The sequence below is a fragment of the Phyllobates terribilis genome, unplaced genomic scaffold, assembly GCF_046119375.1.
Source record: "Phyllobates terribilis strain yellow unplaced genomic scaffold, ASM4611937v1 Scaffold_8__6_contigs__length_399053987, whole genome shotgun sequence".
Lineage (NCBI taxonomy): Eukaryota > Metazoa > Chordata > Amphibia > Anura > Dendrobatidae > Phyllobates > Phyllobates terribilis.
In genome coordinates, this window is record NW_027362768.1 from 144740924 (window position 1) to 144759757 (window position 18834).

An 18834-nucleotide genomic window follows, 5' to 3' on the forward strand; every position below is an offset into this window, starting at 1 on the left:
ATAATAACACTTACAAAAACCCATATACATATTAAAATAATTAAATAAAAAAGTGAAATTATCACACACAAGGCACAGATTTACCCTGCACATAGGATCAGTCCTGGGAGAAATTCCTGACAATAAAGGGCATTATAGGGGAATGCAGAGTATCTTGCATCCTTTGTAGCATCCATTGTGCCATCACCAAAACCCTTCCCCCCCTTCTTTTGCCAGTAATCCCCCTGAAGGCCTTAATCAGTTATGCAAATACTGCCCTTCCCCACCCCCTCCCCATGCATCTGCTCAGGGTCCTCCACACTGCTGCTTGCCCTATTCTGAACCACAGGGCGTTAACCCCTGAACTGCTGCACTGACAAATCTTAAAGGGGCAGAGAGCAGAGATATGTCAAGAAAAAGCCAAGGCCTGATCTCCAACCTAAAGAAAACATGTATGACCTGTCTATGATTGGGATGAAGTGACCCCCAGTCTTTAGCACTGGGACAAGTAGTATTGGGGGTCATAAAAGTAGCAGTTTATAAAAAATAAACATATATACACGTGGCCTTATGCATAACATCCTGCACTCTAATATTAGACTTTTGGAACTGAAATTTTGCACTAACACAATTGGTAGAAAAAACTTGTCATGGAGCTAAAGGCAGATTTATACAGAGGATCCAAACAAGAGTGTGAGGAAAGAGCAAGAGTCTATATTTTGAATTACATGTAAGGGAGTTTACGGTCAGCGCCTCTGCCATCCCATCCATCTCACTGTTGAGAAGCATTTAATAGCTTTCAGATATTCCTCCGGACCCCACCATACACATGCACGCTCAGTATGCATAGGTTTTTAATGGAGAGGAGATTTTGCAACTGTTAATCACCTCTGGGGGCTGCTTATCTGCCTCCGTAACAAAACTATTGGGCTATGTTCACACACATTGTGGTGTTTCTATTCTGCTGCAAATCTGCTGCTAAGTTTTCTCTGGCAGGAAAACAGCTGCGTAAAAAACACGCGCATTTGCTGCATATTTTGCTGCGTATTTTTGACCACCCATTACTTCCTATACGCACGTTTTCTGCTGCAGAAACACTTAAAGAAGTGACATGCTCCATTTTCCAAATACACAAGAAAGGCAGAAAATACACAGCAAACAAAAAGCAACGTGTGAACAGGGAATTCTGGTTTCTCATAGACTTTGCTGGTAGTGCTAGACGCAGCTGAACGTTTGCATAAAAATCCGCTGCAAAATACGCAGCAAACCACAAGTGTGTGTGTGAACATAGACTTGGGCATATTGTAAGTCAATAAGCCTGATCCTTTGTTCCCACCTGCTGTTGGGGAGAGTCTGGAGGCCTCATACACGTTATATTATCAACCTGGTCGTCAGGTTTGCTGTAATGAGCATTGGCAGCTGAAAGGCCTTGTCTGGGGCCTCTCGCTTCCCTTTTAATGCTTATGCCCATAAAGTGAACAATATCAATGATCAATCATTTATGGGATGTATCTAACTAGGAATCAGCAACTTCAGCATGCTGGGAGTTGTAGTTTCTCAACAGCTGGTGGGCCACAGGCTTCTGTCCCCTAGACTAGAGAAACCCCACCCCCCAAACCATTTAATTGCCCCATCAAAAGAGTAAACTATAGACTGTGTGGCACGATGGGGGTAGCTGGCAAATGGTGCAAAGAAACTGATCTAAGAGTTAAGAGCCAGCGGACTGGATGGCGTCCAGTTTGGTGGATTATCCCGTGATCGGCGCTTGCAGACTAACACTCATGGGCAAAAGGATAACCATCAGGTTGGTCATGAAGTATCACAATGGTGGCTCAGTGGTTAGCATGTTGCTTTGCAGCGCTGGGGTGCTGGGTTCGAATCCCACCAAGGACAACATCTACTGCAAGGAGTTTGTATGTTCTCCCCGTATTTGCGTGGGTTTCCTCCAGTCCTATTAGGTTTCGGAGCAAAGTACCATATTTCCGTCAGTTGGAAAAAAGGCTTTGTCAGCAGCTCATGAAGTGTAGCACCAGCACCCGCTGTATTGTCTTATTCACAGGAGGACAAGTCTTCAGATTACCAGGAGCAGATGGTCTGGAGGAATTGTCCTCCCTGCCAGAGGCAGGATGGAGGTCTGGCGGACATCCAGGAACGTGTTCATAGACCACTCACTCATACATCGCGTCACTAGGGACCATCACCTTATATTTCAGGTTATGTGCACACAGTATAAGTGCAGGAGATTGTACCAAATCTTATCAATGCACCAGGTGAAACTGAGCGCTTCCACGAGATAGACCACAAAACAGATCAAGAAACAAAAAGAAAAAGCACAGTCGACCAATGGATCCTGGAAACGACAACTTTTTAAACCAAAGATTTAGCCCAAACATAAATCAATCATTTATCACTTAATATCCAAATTTGATCACAAGACACTTTCGCGCAAAAGTAACATCGGCGACTCCTCATCAAATCAATTTTTTTTCCCTTCATGCATATTTTACATTAAAGCAAAATATTTTTTTTGCTTACAGAATTATTCTTTAGAGTTAAGAAACTCTGTTCATTCTGTCCCAAACACCATGCTAAATAGCTACTAAAAGAGCATGAACTAGGCAGCTTGAACAGCACTTTCAGCTAGGGGTTTGCAAGAGAAGGATGCAAAATAAGGTATTGGAATATGCTACAAAAGTTTCATAACTTTACAAAAGCGGATCAAAAAATAAAAGTTTGGATGCTATTTAAGGATTTGGGTCTATGTCCAACTCCCCAATACAAGCAAGTTCTTACCACAAATAATAGGTACCAGAGGCGGTCAGAAAGTATTCTGTCAATGCATTGAGGGCACAATACCAGTTAGTAAACCAAGACAGTCAGCATTCAACAACCTGCCGACCGTCTCACATCTATGGGGGTCTCCCGACTCTCCGCTAGCAGATTATGTCACAGGAGAGTAGGAACAGCAGTTGGAAAATTAACGTCCGATCCTTGTTTTTGGAGGTTTGCGGTGTCTGGAGGCGGCTTTTCCTTCTCCCCTGTTGAAAATACATGAACGTACATCCGAGCGCGCCAGTATTGGGGAGACAGTCGTCAGAACGGTCAGATGACAGCTCTCATGTGTACGGCCTTGATTTTAAGGTCACGTGTCGGATTGGCCTGTGATAAACTGAACACATTTTCAGCACCATAAAGCCAAGGCATATATAAGATTTCTGCCACAGATGTGCAGTTTGATGCAGAACGTTTCCACAATAGGACCGGCCTGGCGATAATCTGTTTGCCTGTTTTTTCCGTGCGTTATAGAGAAGGAGCGGATTCGATTTTCTTCTGCTCTTGCACGAGATCAATGCTCGCGAAAAACCTATTCCCAAGCGCTGGATGCAGATTTTATAGTGGAATTCACATCAAAATCCTCGTTAAGAGATGAAAATATCAACAGGGCCTTAATATTCAGGAGGCAAGGTTTAATTTCATTATTTTTATTTTGTAACTCTGCAGAGACTAATAATTGGGGTAGTTGTAGTTGATAAGTACTGGCAAATCCGAGAAGGCACAAATTAACATTGGCAAACCCCTTTTAGCCTCTGCGCAAAAAATATCTAATACATGCGGGCAATGGATTTTACCAGTCATTTGATCCAAGTGTGAATGGGTTTTTTTTTTTGTGCTGGCCTAGAAATTAAGATTAAATGCACCGTACATAGAAATCTATGCATTTTGTCCACCTGTGAACTGGTGGGGGGGCAGCGCCGCGGAGCCTGTGTAATGTCTTCCCAATAGTTGGATGAGGAATAAAGTTTGCAAGTCTCTACCTCTAATCTCCTGGATTGTTCTCTCTCTTGTTGTATGTTGGGGTGGGGAGGGGGGAGCAAGTATTCAGTTTTATCTCCTCAGCACACAAGAATGACTTCCCCACCTTTGTATTGACATACCTCACACATATAGACATTGTCTCCGTAGCGGCACTTTAGCTACTTTACATGCATTTACCAACTTGTACAGATCATTAATCCATTGTGATGGAGTTTGCATCCTGCATCCAGTCGCTAGATAACGTGCAGAAATTTGCCATCTAAAATGCACCATGAAATTTTAACATGCCCAATCCTTTGTGCTCAGGGGCAATGAGAAGCTACTAGATGTCCCCCATTCACAACACATGCACGCTCACCAGACTGGTGCATGCATACAGGGAATTAGTAGAAATAGGTGTCATTCGAAAGTTTTTGGCTGACCTCAATGTAATAGGGTATTTAGCAAGCGCCAATCAACCAGAGTCAATTCGTGCTCCTTTACGGGATTGTTCAGACAGACCGATGAATACAGAACGATCGCCAATGTGATCGTTCTGTCCCCATGCAGCATCGTTTACAAGGAGCGACGTGCTGCCGATATGGATTACATAAACGATACACCTTACAAAAGAGCGTTTTGCTTGTTCACACCTGTCGATAATCGGGAACAAAGCATTTACAGGTGTCAACTTGTCCAAGACCACCTTAAAGTGTATTGTCAGTTCGAGATCTGACCTCCTCACCATCGGAGATGCAGAAACTGATCAGTATTTGCTCAAAGTGCAATATAAAAAGCAAAATGTAACCTGCAACAGAACAAGAAGAAGAAATATTACCAGGACTGTTTACACCAGCGAATCTGTTTGCAATCGTGGAGACATCTATTCAGTTCCCCAATTATCATTGTTCTCGCCCTGGCACCGTCATGGACGTTGGAGATGGGTTATGTTACCCGGTTATGTACACAGCAGCGCAACCGCTTGTTTATTTCAAGTGAAGGAGTGACAAGCGAAGCCTGCGCCTCCACGGAGACCGGCGAGGGACACTTTCCCCGTCAGTAGGGGGGGATTAGTGCTCCCACCCAGCTGCCCTGCAACTCCTGGGAGAATTATAAAAGATGACGAGGGCCTTCCCCGGACAACCAGCGGCCACACCACCTGTACAATAAGGTAGTGTATATCCTGTCCGGGCTACTTAAACAGTAAATACATCCAATTGCCCCTATTGTCACCGTGTAATGGCTATTTTACTAGATCATTTCCTGTGCAGATAAAACACCAGAGAAGAAAACTGGAATCGTTGCACAGATCCTATCCTTCGTATGACACCGTTTTGTGCAACTCCATTTTTTTATGCACACTATACTGAAGTATAAAGGCTAGTCGGCCCATAGAAGATCAGCCAACGAACTAGCAAAACGTTACGTTTGTAGGCAAACCGGATAGTTTATGGGTGCCGTTAAAAATTGTATTCTTCGTGGAGACAGAACGATTGCATGATCAGCAATGACTTGTATACAGTCGACTATTGCTTATTTATGGTCAGAAATCATCCCGTGTTAATAAGGGAGCCATAAATGCCACTCACCCCCTTACAATACCAAACCTGGATGGAAGTTCAGAACATTTTGCATGACGCAGCATGGAGGGCGGATGGGAGAAATCATTAGTCACGCTGTAACACTGAATGATGTAGATTAATTTTTGCGACGGGTGACAATGACATCTGTGGCACCCCTATATTTGGGAATTGTGTCTCTCTCCCATTGTAGTTTAATAGGGCTGGGAAATGCTTGGCCGGTACAGATGGCCATATGGGGACTGCAATATCTGGCCTGACTGTGGGTGTCCCGTCCTGAACCTACTGCATCATTATAGGCACAGACTCTTAAGTTTGGGTCTGGAGAGCCGCGGCGGTCCAACGGTGAAATACGTCCATCTGCAGAGAGTCAGAACGGGTTCAATGGCCACCTTGGGCTTCTTATTCTGGCGTGCCAAAATCAGCAGGGGACGTTCCAGAGATGGATTCCCCCATTAGATAACTAAGGCATATCCTATTAAATGAGAAGCTAGCGGTATACTTTGCAACGGGGGTCTGGGAAAGATTTTAAAAGGTTTGGACTTTACATGTGGTCCAAGAACCACGAGCGAGAAGTTGACTATTGGATGATGAGCCCATCTATATTGGAGGATGGATTGCCATGCGGAATCTTTAAAAAAAAAAAAAAAAAAGAAGAATGTTGCAACAAATAAATCGACAAAAGTGATTGAAACCATCCAAGTCCTTGTAATGTCTAAGAAAGTATGGAAATAAGCTACAGTTTGGTCAGGGATGTGAGCAGCGCTGTACAGAAGGCGGTAGATTAATCCACATCTGCTCCTCAGGACACCTGTGCGCCGAGTCCAGCTAATCCTCCCGCAGCAAAACATTCTGGAGGATGGAGACCTCGGCACTCACCGGGGAGGGGGATGGGTGCAGCATTTCACATCACGTCAGAATATGATCAGCCACATCCGTGTACATGCCACAATATCAGAGTTTTCAGCAGAAACCAGGGGTAGGGGGGCCGTCACGTTGTCAGAAGCCACTACACAAAGCTGGTAATTAGCCGACTGGGAGGGCCCCCTGTGAAAAAGGAGGACGTGGCTGGGGCAGAGGTGGTCCAGTCTGGTTCACTGATTTATGGCTGTCCCCATGTAAAAGAGGCTTTTTGTTCTTAGCCGTATGGAGGCACAGAATTGCAAATGTGAATGGCTGTGTGTCTCTTTTGTTTCCTTGACCAAGAACAATAAAAACAGATAAGTGAGGTTTATGAGCCCAGGGGGCAACATCAGTCCCTCTCTGGTGGAGGAGATCTACAACCTTTGGTCATTGGAAACATCGAATCCAAGAGGGGAAATTAAAAAGAGCAACGTACGACACCCCATAAGACACTCAGTATTTAGATAGTAATAATGCACGCTGATGGTGCACCGAACAAGTGCACAGGGGTTTTGGCCCATGAAACAATTTGCATTGCATGTGATTTCAGCCCACTACTGGCAGGTGTGGATACACCAAGGATGTCCGTACAACCTTCCCATACTGGTCCGGCTGATAGCGATTCCTTCCGACTGCACCATATATATGCATGTGTGTGCACGCTTTCACTTGCGCCCCTGAAAACCAAAAGGATCCTTTCCAACACAGTCTGTCGGGGTGGACCTTCATACACATCGCATGATTGGCTAGAATATATCTATCAGATCTTTAGTATTTTGCTACACAGAAAAAAAATCAATGATCAGAGCAGATCGCTGGTTTATACCTATAGCTTCTATGCGTCTCCATGGTAACAGACTACAAGCAAAGCCAGCGCAGTCTGATAACACTGATAATGCAGTAATGAGAACTAAAAACGTAACAGATATTTTCACATGAACTATTGATTATGTAATAAAAAGAAACTATGTAATACATCTTAGAGAAATCAGTTTTGTTTTCTCATCTTGAACTCATTCTCAAATTGCAGTTTCGTAATTTACCCATTACGGAGCTAGGAGATGACAGCTGGTGCTCATAAAGTTCTATGGAGAACTTGTAGCAGAATGCCTGTGTCTCAAGCTCCTCCCTCCATAGAATGTTAGATGGCGGTAACTGGTGTTCCTAACATTCTATGGAGGGAGGAGCTTGAGACAGACATTCTACTGCAAGTTCTCCATAGAACTTTATGAGCACCAACTGTCATCTCTTATTTCAGTAATGGGATAATCATGTATTTACTAAACACAGATTTTACCCGTAAATTAAGGATGAAAGATCTATCCAAAAGAAAGAAGCAGATTTCCCTGATAAGATATATTACAAAATTGCTTATTTTCACATGTACTATTGAAATAAAAATTAAGACTGTTACTCTTTAAATAAATCCTCTACTTCCCAGATACATTAATAATGTTGGGATGAACAAAAATAAAACTGCAGGACCAGACTAAACAGGATCGTGCAGATGCATATGTCTGCATAAGAGCTGTGAACACTTTTTTTTCCCTCAACAAATTAATGTCCTTTCTACGCCGGCCAATAACTGGCTAAACAAACAGCGCTCATGCCCGATCATTGGCCTGGATAAACATGGCGGCAAACGACTGACGAACAAGTTCAGATCGGATCGTTTATTCCAGCAGAAAAAGTACCCAGTGTACATGGACGATGTGCTGCAGACAACGCAATGCGGAGCCCTGCGATCCTCCTCCTACCCGACGGGAACACAAGACATCGTGGGACCTGCGAATCGATTATGGTTACACTCCAGCTTGAAATTGGTTTCTTACGGGGAAGAATCAGATTATATGAAATTTAAATCAGATTCCAGCCCAGGGCCTCTGATCGGCGACGTCACATCTCCCAGTCTTGGAGAGAAGTACAATGTTCCATTAAACAGGCAGCGACGTACACAGTGTTCATCACGATAAGAATTAATTGGGATTTTTGGTTCACTGATGGTGACTAAGCATTGACTCATCACCCAAAATGTCAACTCACGCTCCAGAAGAGTCATAGTTTATCAATGCTTCAACATATAAAAAAAAATAAAAAAAACGTAGAAAATGTATCAGTTGGACACAGCATGAATGTACAGGACACGTACTACTGCCCAATTAATGCCGGGTATAAACCGGGCATTTGTCAGACACACTACTCGGCATTATTTCCCCCATGGTAGTAACTTATGCTTTATCCAGATTGCACCAATATAGGGTTATGAGAAGTCGGGGAAACAACCTCATGCAAGTCCAACTTCAAAAGTTTTCACATTTTGGGTACAGCAAGATTTTTTTTTTGGTGCAGTTTATTGTAGATTAAGGTGCAAATGTTTCCTCTCTCTTTTTATTACCGCCACTATGTATGGATCCTAAGGTAAGAACCGCACCAATACAACGGCAAAAAAATAAAATAAACGGTGCACAAACGCGTATGAGCATACATTAGATGTGAACATGCAGTTTTCACAAAGGCTGCAACTCAGAAAAAAATTCATTTGGCTTGGCCACCCACAAGGCCGGCTACGGGGCCACGGAGGGTGGGAGCCTGACACATGACCCCTTAGGTCAGGCACAGGATCACTTCTGGCTCTACTGAAGCCTATAAGTGGTCATAAGACCATGCGCTCCTGGAAAACACCGATTCTGACCCCATCGCGGAATGTAATGTCATTCGTATCAGGCTCTCTACACTCTGCTGGCCACTAACAATATTCATTTATTCTCATTAGTGAATTAGGACAGTAATCGCTGAAAGGTCATGTACACTGCTGCAAGCCAGGGCTATTCCTACAATTGCAAAAAATGATTGTCTGTATATATTATATACACACACAAATCTGTTTTCACCTCTTTGCAAATGAATATATATATATATATATATATATATATATATATATATATATATATATATATATATATATATATATATATATTATTGTGCACTTATTTTAGAGACACCATTTAAAGCTGTTGTGTCCTTTCAGAAAATTTTGGTCCAGAGTGCAGTACATATTGCAACCAGAAAAGCAAAATGCGCCTTACTCACCCTCCCCAGGTCCAACACTGAGTCTCCACTGCTGCTCCCAGTGTTTGTTATAGTCTGCAGTACCTACAGCGCTGCAGCCAATCACTTAGCTCAGCCCATGTAAACACAATGCCCCACTCAAAGCCGCTGAGCTCCATGATCGGCTGCAGCGATGTTGCGCTGCAGCCAAGAAAAAAAAAAAAGTGAGGCGCAAAGGAGACTCAGCGCTGGTTCCAGAGAGGGTCACAATCCCATTGGTGGTATCGGATAACTACGATGTGTACGGAGGCCACCCCAATAAATGTGAGGGGAGAGAAGGATTGTGAAGGGGGAATTTTCACCGACGGAACCTTTTGTTTTCAGGGAAGATAAGTCGTTGCCAGATGATCAGTTATGCTGAAATCAAACATGTCCAATCCTTCTCTCATCGAGGGAGTCGAGAAACCAACAGACCTTATAATGATTATTCCACAATTCTAACCACACTCCGAAAGATTCAGAAAACTACAGACTGCACTGTGCGTGAGAAATGGACGCCATACAACAAGGCTTAGCAATATTAGATCAGCTACTTACATAGAAAGCTCGCAGGATCTCACCAAGAGATCACAATCATCACCTACACAGTAAGGTGAAGAGTTACGGAACGATCTAGTAATTATCTGTCCGTACAGACAGCGCAGAGACCGGGGAAAAGAGTATGCCAATATTAAATGAGAAGTCTCTCCGTCCTGTAGATCACCCAAAACCACATGCGCCACAATTCTGGCTCAATTTGTAAAGAAAAAAAACTTTTATTATGTATATTAATCACTTATTACCCTCGAGAAGGGGCATGGCTTAGCAGAAAGCGCCAGTCAGTGAGTGTGGCTAAAATTTAGAAGCCATGCGCCGATACTGTATGACAACTTGGCATTAATTTGTGGATCGGATTAGCCATCTAATTGATAAATGTGATAAGTCTATGGTTACACAAACAGAATGAACCGCTGAACATCTGAGACTGTTTCACACAAACCACATTCACGGTCCGAGGATCTCTTGACTTGAAATCAACAGCCTCACATATCACTGAAACTGATGTGTTTGGGTCAGAAGACTCGCGGCCGGTCCGGACATTGCTCCGAACTCAGACCGTGAATGCTGGAGGTGTGCACCATCTACAAATTAAGATTCATGCCACTATAGGTAAAACAGTGCTTGCATTTCAGAAGACCAAAAACCCTAACCTCCCGATACTGCACAATCACTTGACAATTTTCAGCAACTCATCCCCACCACGTGACGCAATGCTCGCCTACCCAGTTCTGCTACAGCACCGCTGCAACTTTAGACGCCTGTAAACTGCAGCATTACCAAACAACAACATCAATGATCCTTTATGAGAGGGGAATATTGGAGGAAAACTCCAGCTACTTACATAGTCATGGAAAGCTTTCGCTTCACTTGAATGTTCACAGGTGTCTCTGCGCTCTGGCGCAGCACAGTACAGGTCCCAAAATACACTGCGTGCAAAGAAAGGTAACAAGTTAGCATGTAAACATGAAAACCTTTCCACAAAGTATAAGCGGAAGAAACTTTTTTACTAAGGGTCCATTCACACTTAATGCGCAGCGGTAAACGACTGCTGGCCAGCATCAAGTTTACCGATTGGCAGTCATTTAATAGTCCAAGACCAGGCTTGAGATGTGCCCTAATCAGTGATTAGCGGCCTATGCACACTTTGTTCCAAGCAGCACAGGTCGATGCGCTGCCGAGGACAATGATCTTTTGTGCAAGAGAAAGGATCGTTTCACCTGACGAATAAGAGCTATGGTTGTTCGTCGGGTGATCAGCAGCCTGTTGACACTGCAAAAATTATCCTGAGTGTTCATGATAATATTACAATATAAATGGACCTTTTCTTACTGAATGTACAGGTCAACCCCTATACTTTTGGGGCAAAATCATAGTTCAGCTCTCAACCAAAATAAAAGGAGATTTTTTTTTTGTGCTAGGAAATATTCTGTTGAAGACAATGGGGAAAAAATGCTAATCTCAAAAATAAAACGAGCCCCGAAAGAGTCACCTTTATGTCACATATGTGGTTAACAAGCTGGAAGGAAGAAATTAGCACAATGCTTCACTCACCACCACCACGAATGTAAGAATCCTGGAGGTTCCCCTAATGTGATATTTTTCTCCCACCTTATCTGTGAGAACAAGGAATGAAGGATGTGAACACTGCACAAATAAAATAGAGTAAAACATGTAGACAAGGGTTTCTTGCAGTAATAGCAAAGTCTGCAAACTTTAAAGAGGTTCTCCAGTGCCTCCAACTTCATTCATCCAGAAGACATTAGGTCTGTAGGCGACTGCCGTTCAAGGCAGATATTATGGAAGCACCTTATTCTGGTGAATAGGGCAGGTGAACGATGCGAGACACCTTCATCAGGTTCATCTACAGACTCGCGTGGACCTTTGCCAATAAGCCCACACCTATAAAATTATTTTTCCACTTGCAATAAATGAAGTAAAACCCACAAAGTGAATTACTATACTCTATGGGTGACCCATCTTTATGATCATGTGTTGCTATTTTCCAAAATGAATCATTATACAATTCCTACAAAGTGCAATCAGTCACAATTCCAGTAGATCTATCCAGGAGTCTATTTGATTTTTGCCGGCTGAGTACGGACCACAATGTCCAGACCGGCTGGGGGGAGGGGGATCTCCTAACCCAAAACACGAGCCTGATAAGTCTATACGAGTTCAGGTGAGGAGACCCACGGCCGGTCCAGACAATGGGGTCAGGATTCTGACCTTGAATTTGGGACATCTTGTTGTCTAAAGTACTAACCTACAAGAAACAGCAGTAAGTTTCATTGGTGGAGATGAAGGCAGGTATATATTTATTATGGTGGCCTGGTATATAACAAACACGAATATATAAAATGAAGGCATTTAGGTCTCACCTCTGACAGGAACGTCTGTGCAGATTTCTGGGCACCAACATGAAGTAGATATTCATATACATAAAGAGCAAGCCTGCAAGAGAAAGGGGAAAACTATAAGCATGGATCTTACACACTTAGGAAGAAGCAAGACACCTGAGCTACAAGGACAATGGTAACAGGACACCGAAAATCACCCATAATTAGTCTGTAGGGGACACAAGGTAGTTCAATGTTCCAAATCAGAGTGCAAATATTCGGGACCCACACCTTCAGCGCCATTTTTAGGAGATTAAAACGGAGTTTCGGTAGCTATGCTACAGCTTCTTCAGAGCTGCATTCACAATTCTGTAAGCTTCAGAGCTGTAATCTCCCAGAATCCATTGCTGGCTCCAGGTTTGCTTAGACTTTGCATGAAGGGAATAAACCACTGTATAGTAATGTGATACAGAAATGTAAAATATGTTTGTGGGGAGTCCCAACAAGCCCCTTAGGATAAAGAAGGACTGGATATGCTGTAAACTTTCCAAGATGTATTGCTGCAACAAAGAGGTTCTGATAAACTCTAAAATGACGTGTCCAGGGATTGAAAGCCCCAATCTCTGGCTTTTTCTTACCACAGCACCCCAGTTGCAGACCCTCGCTCACTGGTACTGGAAAATCACAAGATGGCCACCATTGTGCGTGCTTTTGGCGAGGCGGCTGCTGGTATCCATTGATAAAATGGGTAGGATCTGGTTTGCCAGTACATTGATTTCTGCATGGCCCATTCAGATAAATTGGACAGTAGTGTAAATTTTAGCCACGTGTGAATTCCCAGGACTCTGGATCGCTGCAAATAAAATAATGCACCATACGCACCAGATTGCTCAACTTCTCAAGTGCATTATTATATGCATGTAACATGGGTCACTGAGAAGATCAGACAGTGGACAACAGATCACAATCACTGCTGGAAAGAGTGTACAAAGGAAAAACGGGGGAGGGGGTCCGAAACACGAAATACCAGGGAAACAGGAAAAGAAGAAACCTGAACCAAAAGAGGACAGGACATGAACACAGAGGGGAAATGTCACCAAGATGGAGCCCATCGTGGAAAGCAGGAGGAAAAAGTGGAAAAGACTGATGTCTGCAGCATCATACCACATCGCTACGGCTATGCCATTGCAGAAATAGCAGCTCCCCAATATGCAATGTCCAAAAATAATAATATATAGGGCTGCAAAAACAGTTACAAAAAACTGCATTAGCAGAATACAGGCTGCCGTGAATCAATGGACCAGTCTGCAGACTGTTTGTTTTTTTTTGGAAGACCTGTAGTCTGCTGAAAGGAAGGAAAGGAGTTCTATGAGGGAGAAAATGGGGAAAATATAATAAAGAACCAAAAGTTACAGAAACCCGTCACTCTCATTTCAATGTTTCTGGAGTCCCATGCCGGGCTCTCTACTTCTGGCTGCTGTCAAAGAGGCGTGACCAATGATTGGCTGCAGTGGTCAAGTCCGTGTCAGGACATCACTGATGCATCGGAAAGTGCACAAACCAGGGGACGGGAAAGAGCCAAGATTAAAATTTTTTTCTATTCTTTTAACACTTTTGCAAAATTGTGATCTCAAAGTTAAGGAATTTGGGGTCAGCTGTCAAACGATAAGTGGTAAGGGTTAGAGAAGGAAGTCGGACCCCTTTCGAAAGGAAGATTTGGTATATGAACATATTTAAAAGGGGTAATCAAGATTTTGGAAAAACATCGCTTTCTCCCAGAAAAAGCTCCACACCTGTCCAATAAAGTCAATTTATAGTATCACATACAACCTATGGTCAAGCATGGCAATGTATTGAGAGGGAAGCAGCCATGTTTTTAGAAACTCCCTTTAAATTATGACTCAAGCGGTTTTAAAGAGGCGTTATCACTTTAAATTACTAGATGATTGATTGAATTGCACTAAAATATGGACGTCAGGGTAATAAATCAATATACAGGATCAGGGTGATAAGCGGTAAATATCGCAAACACCCCAAAGAAACAGATGCCAGCTGGGCATGGGCGCTGTGATCATACACAGGGGGCATCACAATAATTTAAAGGGATGTTTTACAGGTGAGGATTGAACTATAAGATCCTTAGTGAGGTAGGAAAGTGCTGGGCCTTATGTAAGCCAGTGCCAGGTGTACCAAAGAGCATGCCCAATGGAACAGAGACAGGCACAAGGCAACAAGGAGCATATGACAGGGAGAAACTCAGCATCTATGTACCTGGAAGGAAGAGTCACCCATGAAAATGGGGCAGAAGTGGACACCGGCACAAGAGGAGACCCCAAATTGTTGTAGGCTGCCAGTCACTAGTCGCTCTGTGCACTGGTTTATAAGAGGAAGGCTTTCATGGTAAACATCATTGTGGGGCCCAGAACCAACCAGCAGATCAGAGATACAGGGGGGAACCAATCATCAGAAGGGGGCAGTGATCATGGGGGGCACAGACTCCAGATACATCACCACTGGGGTACAGGAGACATGAAGGAGAAGGCCAGCACTATGGGGCTACATTGATGAGGGGCACGCACAAAATTAGAGGGCACCAATAATAAGTAGCCACCACTATAGAGCAGTCATCAATATGAGGGTACATTAACAGAACAAATTATGGGGGTACAGACATTACTCAGGGGGCAGGCATTCATGGGGTACATAACTGAAGGGAGCATCAGATCCAGACCTGCCTATGGGGTGCAAACATTCAGGGGGTAAGTAATGAAAGATGGGGTTCTGATAAATTGGGGTACATAATGGGAAGTATACATATATTAGGGGGCAGCAGACAACACTGGGCACATTTGGGGGTGCAAACATAAAGGGGTATATTTGGGTTGGGGGGCACAGGAATTATTCAGGGGTACATACAGATCAGGGAGCAGCAGTGGAGTACAGACATTCAGGGGTACATAATGGGAGGGTGCACACATATAAAGCTTAGGGGTCCGCAAACCAAAGGGGGCACATATTTCATGGTGCGGGCATCAGGAGGTACACCAACTACAGGGGGGCACGTTTTTGTACACTACACACAATACATGTGGATTGAGGGGCACGTACACATTACTTGGGGGGATACATTGTAAGGTCAAATGTCCAAACACCTTTGACTGAGTTGGGGTGGGCGGCGGCAAGCGGGGCCACGCTTTAGGGGGGGGGGGTCAACGGCAGCAAGCGGGGCCACGCTTTAGGGGGGGGGTCAACGGCGGCAAGCGGGGCCACGCTTTAGGGGGGGGGGGGCAACGGCGGCAAGCGGGGCCACGCTTTAGGAAACGGCGGCAAGCGGGGCCACGCTTTAGGAAACGGCGGCAAGCGGGGCCACGCTTTAGGAAACGGCGGCAAGCGGGGCCACGCTTTAGGGGGGGTACAACATGAGTGGCCATGCTACACACAGGACACATGAGTTGGGGGCACTTAGAGAGGTCAGGGGTCCAGACCACAGGGGGCAGCCGCTGCTCGTGGGGCACATAATGGGTGAGGGGCTGCACAAAGGCTCCGAGCTGCTCCCTGTCCCCGGCCCAGACAACACTTACTTTTCCCGGGCCTGCCCATCTGACGGCACCGCGGAGCCTTTCCCCTTGGCGAACATGACGAGCGTGATGCGAGGCGGCCTAGCGACTCCCGGTGACGACTCCCGGTCCGGGGAGGAGCGCGGTTCCGTGCGGCTGCGGCCGGTGCTGCACCGAGTGTCCGCGCAGTAGGAGCAGGCGGCGGGGAAGGTGCGCGGCTCAGTCCCGGGCTGTGCTGACGCCTCGCCCCATGTCCTGCCGGCCGCCGCTCGCCTGCTGCCTGCGCTCAGTGTGTCCCGGGCCCGGCCCAGGTCTCCCCCGTCTGCTGCATGCACTGTGTGTATGTGATGAGAACGTGTCCTGGAGGAGGCGGAGCCCGGACCTTCCGCTGCCCCTCACCCACCCGGCCGGCCAATGGGAGGGGGCGCCGTCCCCTGTGTGCTCTGTGCGTGCAGCCCCCATTGTGTGTGCCAGGCTTTGTGTGCCATCAGCCGAGCGGCCCCCAGTGTACACGGGCATGTGCCCAGCATGGCGGAGCCTGACACAGCAGCGCTGCTACCCACATAGATGTGTGTGCATGCCGTGCCCTCCTGTGTGCCGTGCCCGGGGGGCCCTCCTGTGTGCCGTGCCCGGGGGGCTCTCCTGTGTGTGCGGTGCCCGGGGGCCCCTCCTGTGTGCCGTGCCCGGGGGCTCTCCTGTGTGTGCCGTGCCCGGGGGGCCCTCCTGTGTGCCGTGCCCGGGGGCTCTCCTGTGTGTGCCGTGCCCGGGGGCCCCTCCTGTGTGCCGTGCCCGGGGGGCCCTCCTGTGTGCCGTGCCCAGGGGGCCCTCCTGTGTGCCGTGCCCGGGGGCTCTCCTGTGTGCCGTGCCCGGGGGGCCCTCCTGTGTGCCGTGCCCAGGGGGCCCTCCTGTGTGCCGTGCCCGGGGGCTCTCCTGTGTGTGCCGTGCCCGGGGGCCCCTCCTGTGTGCCGTGCCCGGGGGGCCCTCCTGTGTGCCGTGCCCAGGGGGCCCTCCTGTGTGCCGTGCCCGGGGGCCCCTCCTGTGTGCCGTGCCCGGGGGGCCCTCCTGTGTGCCGTGCCCAGGGGGCCCTCCTGTGTGCCGTGCCCGGGGGCTCTCCTGTGTGCCGTGCCCGGGGGCTCTCCTGTGTGCCGTGCCCGGGGGGCCCTCCTGTGTGCCGTGCCCGGGGGGCCCTCCTGTGTGCCGTGCCCGGGGGCCCCTCCTGTGTGCCGTGCCCGGTGGCTCTCCTGTGTGTGCCGTGCCCGGGGGGCCCTCCTGTGTGCCGTGCCCGGGGGGCCCTCCTGTGTGCCGTGCCCGGGGGCCCCTCCTGTGTGCCATGCCCGGGGGCTCTCCTGTGTGTGCCGTGCCCGGGGGGCCCTCCTGTGTGCCGTGCCCGGGGGCTCTCCTGTGTGTGCCGTGCCCGGGGGGGCCCTCCTGTGTGCCGTGCCCGGGGGCTCTCCTGTGTGTGTGCCGTGCCCAGGGGGCTCTCCTGTGTGCCGTGCCCAGGGGCTCTCCTGTGTGTGCCGTGCCCGGGGGGTCCTCCTGTGTGCCGTGCCCGGGGGCTCTCCTGTGTGCCGTGCCCGGGGGGCCCTCCTGTGTGCCGTGCCCGGGGGCCCTCCTGTGTGCCGTGCCCGGGGGGCCCTCCTGTGTGCCTTGCCCGGGGGGCCCTCCTGTGTGCCGTGCCCGGGGGGCTCTCCTGTGTGCCGTGCCCGGGGGGCCCTCCTGTGTGCCGTGCCCGGGGGGCCCTCCTGTGTGCCGTGCCCGGGGGGCCCTCCTGTGTGCCGTGCCCGGGGGGCCCTCCTGTGTGCCGTGCCCGGGGGGCCCTCCTGTGTGCCTTGCCCGGGGGCTCTCCTGTGTGCCGTGCCCAGGGGGGGCCCTCCTGTGTGCCGTGCCCGGGGGGCCCTCCTGTGTGCCGTGCCCGGGGGGCCCTCCTGTGTGCCTTGCCCGGGGGGGCCCTCCTGTGTGCCGTGCCCGGGGGGTCCTCCTGTGTGCCGTGCCCGGGGGGCCTTCCTGTGTGCCGTGCCCGGGGGGCCCTCCTGTGTGCCGTGCCCGGGGGGCCCTCCTGTGTGCCTTGCCCGGGGGCTCTCCTGTGTGCCGTGCCCAGGGGGGGCCCTCCTGTGTGCCGTGCCCGGGGGGCCCTCCTGTGTGCCGTGCCCGGGGGGCCCTCCTGTGTGCCTTGCCCGGGGGGGCCCTCCTGTGTGCCGTGCCCGGGGGGTCCTCCTGTGTGCCGTGCCCGGGGGGCCCTCCTGTGTGCCGTGCCCGGGGGGTCCTCCTGTGTGCCTTGCCCGGGGGCTCTCCTGTGTGCCGTGCCCAGGGGGGGCCCTCCTGTGTGCCGTGCCCGGGGGGCCCTCCTGTGTGCCGTGCCCGGGGGGCCCTCCTGTGTGCCTTGCCCGGGGGGGCCCTCCTGTGTGCCGTGCCCGGGGGGTCCTCCTGTGTGCCGTGCCCGGGGGGCCTTCCTGTGTGCCGTGCCCGGGGGGCTCCTCCTGTGTGCCATGCATCGGGGGTCCTCCTGTGTAGCATGCACAGGGGTCTTATATGCAGGGATGGGCCTGCTACTACTACACGTTACAGAAAGTCACTAGTGGGTCATCCCATAATCTCATGTCAGAGTGGACACAGTACAGCCAGAGCCGGGCCAGGGGGACCAGACCCCCATAACACATTGACTCCCCCACTGTACACAGTGTGCGTGTGTTCCTAATGGTGACCCCTCTGATGCTGGTTTATCTCACCTGGAAATAAAGGGATGGGGCATGCTGAAAGCCAACATGACCAATCGCTTCTTTATTCCAAAATGTCCAGTTTGGCGGTAAATGTATTGGGGGAGGGGTCTCAGTTCATGCAGAAACGTAACGATAGTGGGTGCAGGGGCTGCAGTCGTACCTGGACCTTGGAGTCCAGGGGGCTGAAAAGGTCCTATAATAATAAAGATCCATAATAATTGGAGATTGGGGTCCTTGTTTGCCAACTGCTATTATGATGCGAGCAGAGGGCTAGTCACAGTCTGTCTCTGAAATTGGTCTCCAGGGGATCCGTACCAGG

The 18834-nt window shown here is 48.6% G+C and overlaps 1 protein-coding gene across 7 annotated transcripts in view; it reads right to left on the reverse strand.

Annotated features, from left to right (window-relative positions):
• The window catches only part of SSBP3 (single stranded DNA binding protein 3), a 29415-nt gene extending 13037 nt beyond the window's left edge, over positions 1 to 16378 (reverse strand). For 2 of the 7 annotated variants that reach the window (XM_073643430.1, XM_073643429.1), the window contains exons 1-4: positions 15823 to 16375; positions 12284 to 12356; positions 11457 to 11518; positions 10747 to 10831 (exon numbers count right to left, since the gene is read on the reverse strand). In XM_073643430.1, coding sequence (XP_073499531.1) covers positions 10747 to 10831; positions 11457 to 11518; positions 12284 to 12356; positions 15823 to 15878 — 276 coding nt within the window. In that variant the 5' untranslated portion in view covers positions 15879 to 16375. Of the gene's footprint in view, positions 1 to 10746; positions 10832 to 11456; positions 11519 to 12283; positions 12357 to 15822 lie in introns of all 7 variants that reach the window. The other 5 variants (XM_073643428.1, XM_073643427.1, XM_073643431.1 and 2 more) reach the window with 4 other exon arrangements.
• Between the last annotated feature and the right edge of the window lie 2456 nt (positions 16379 to 18834).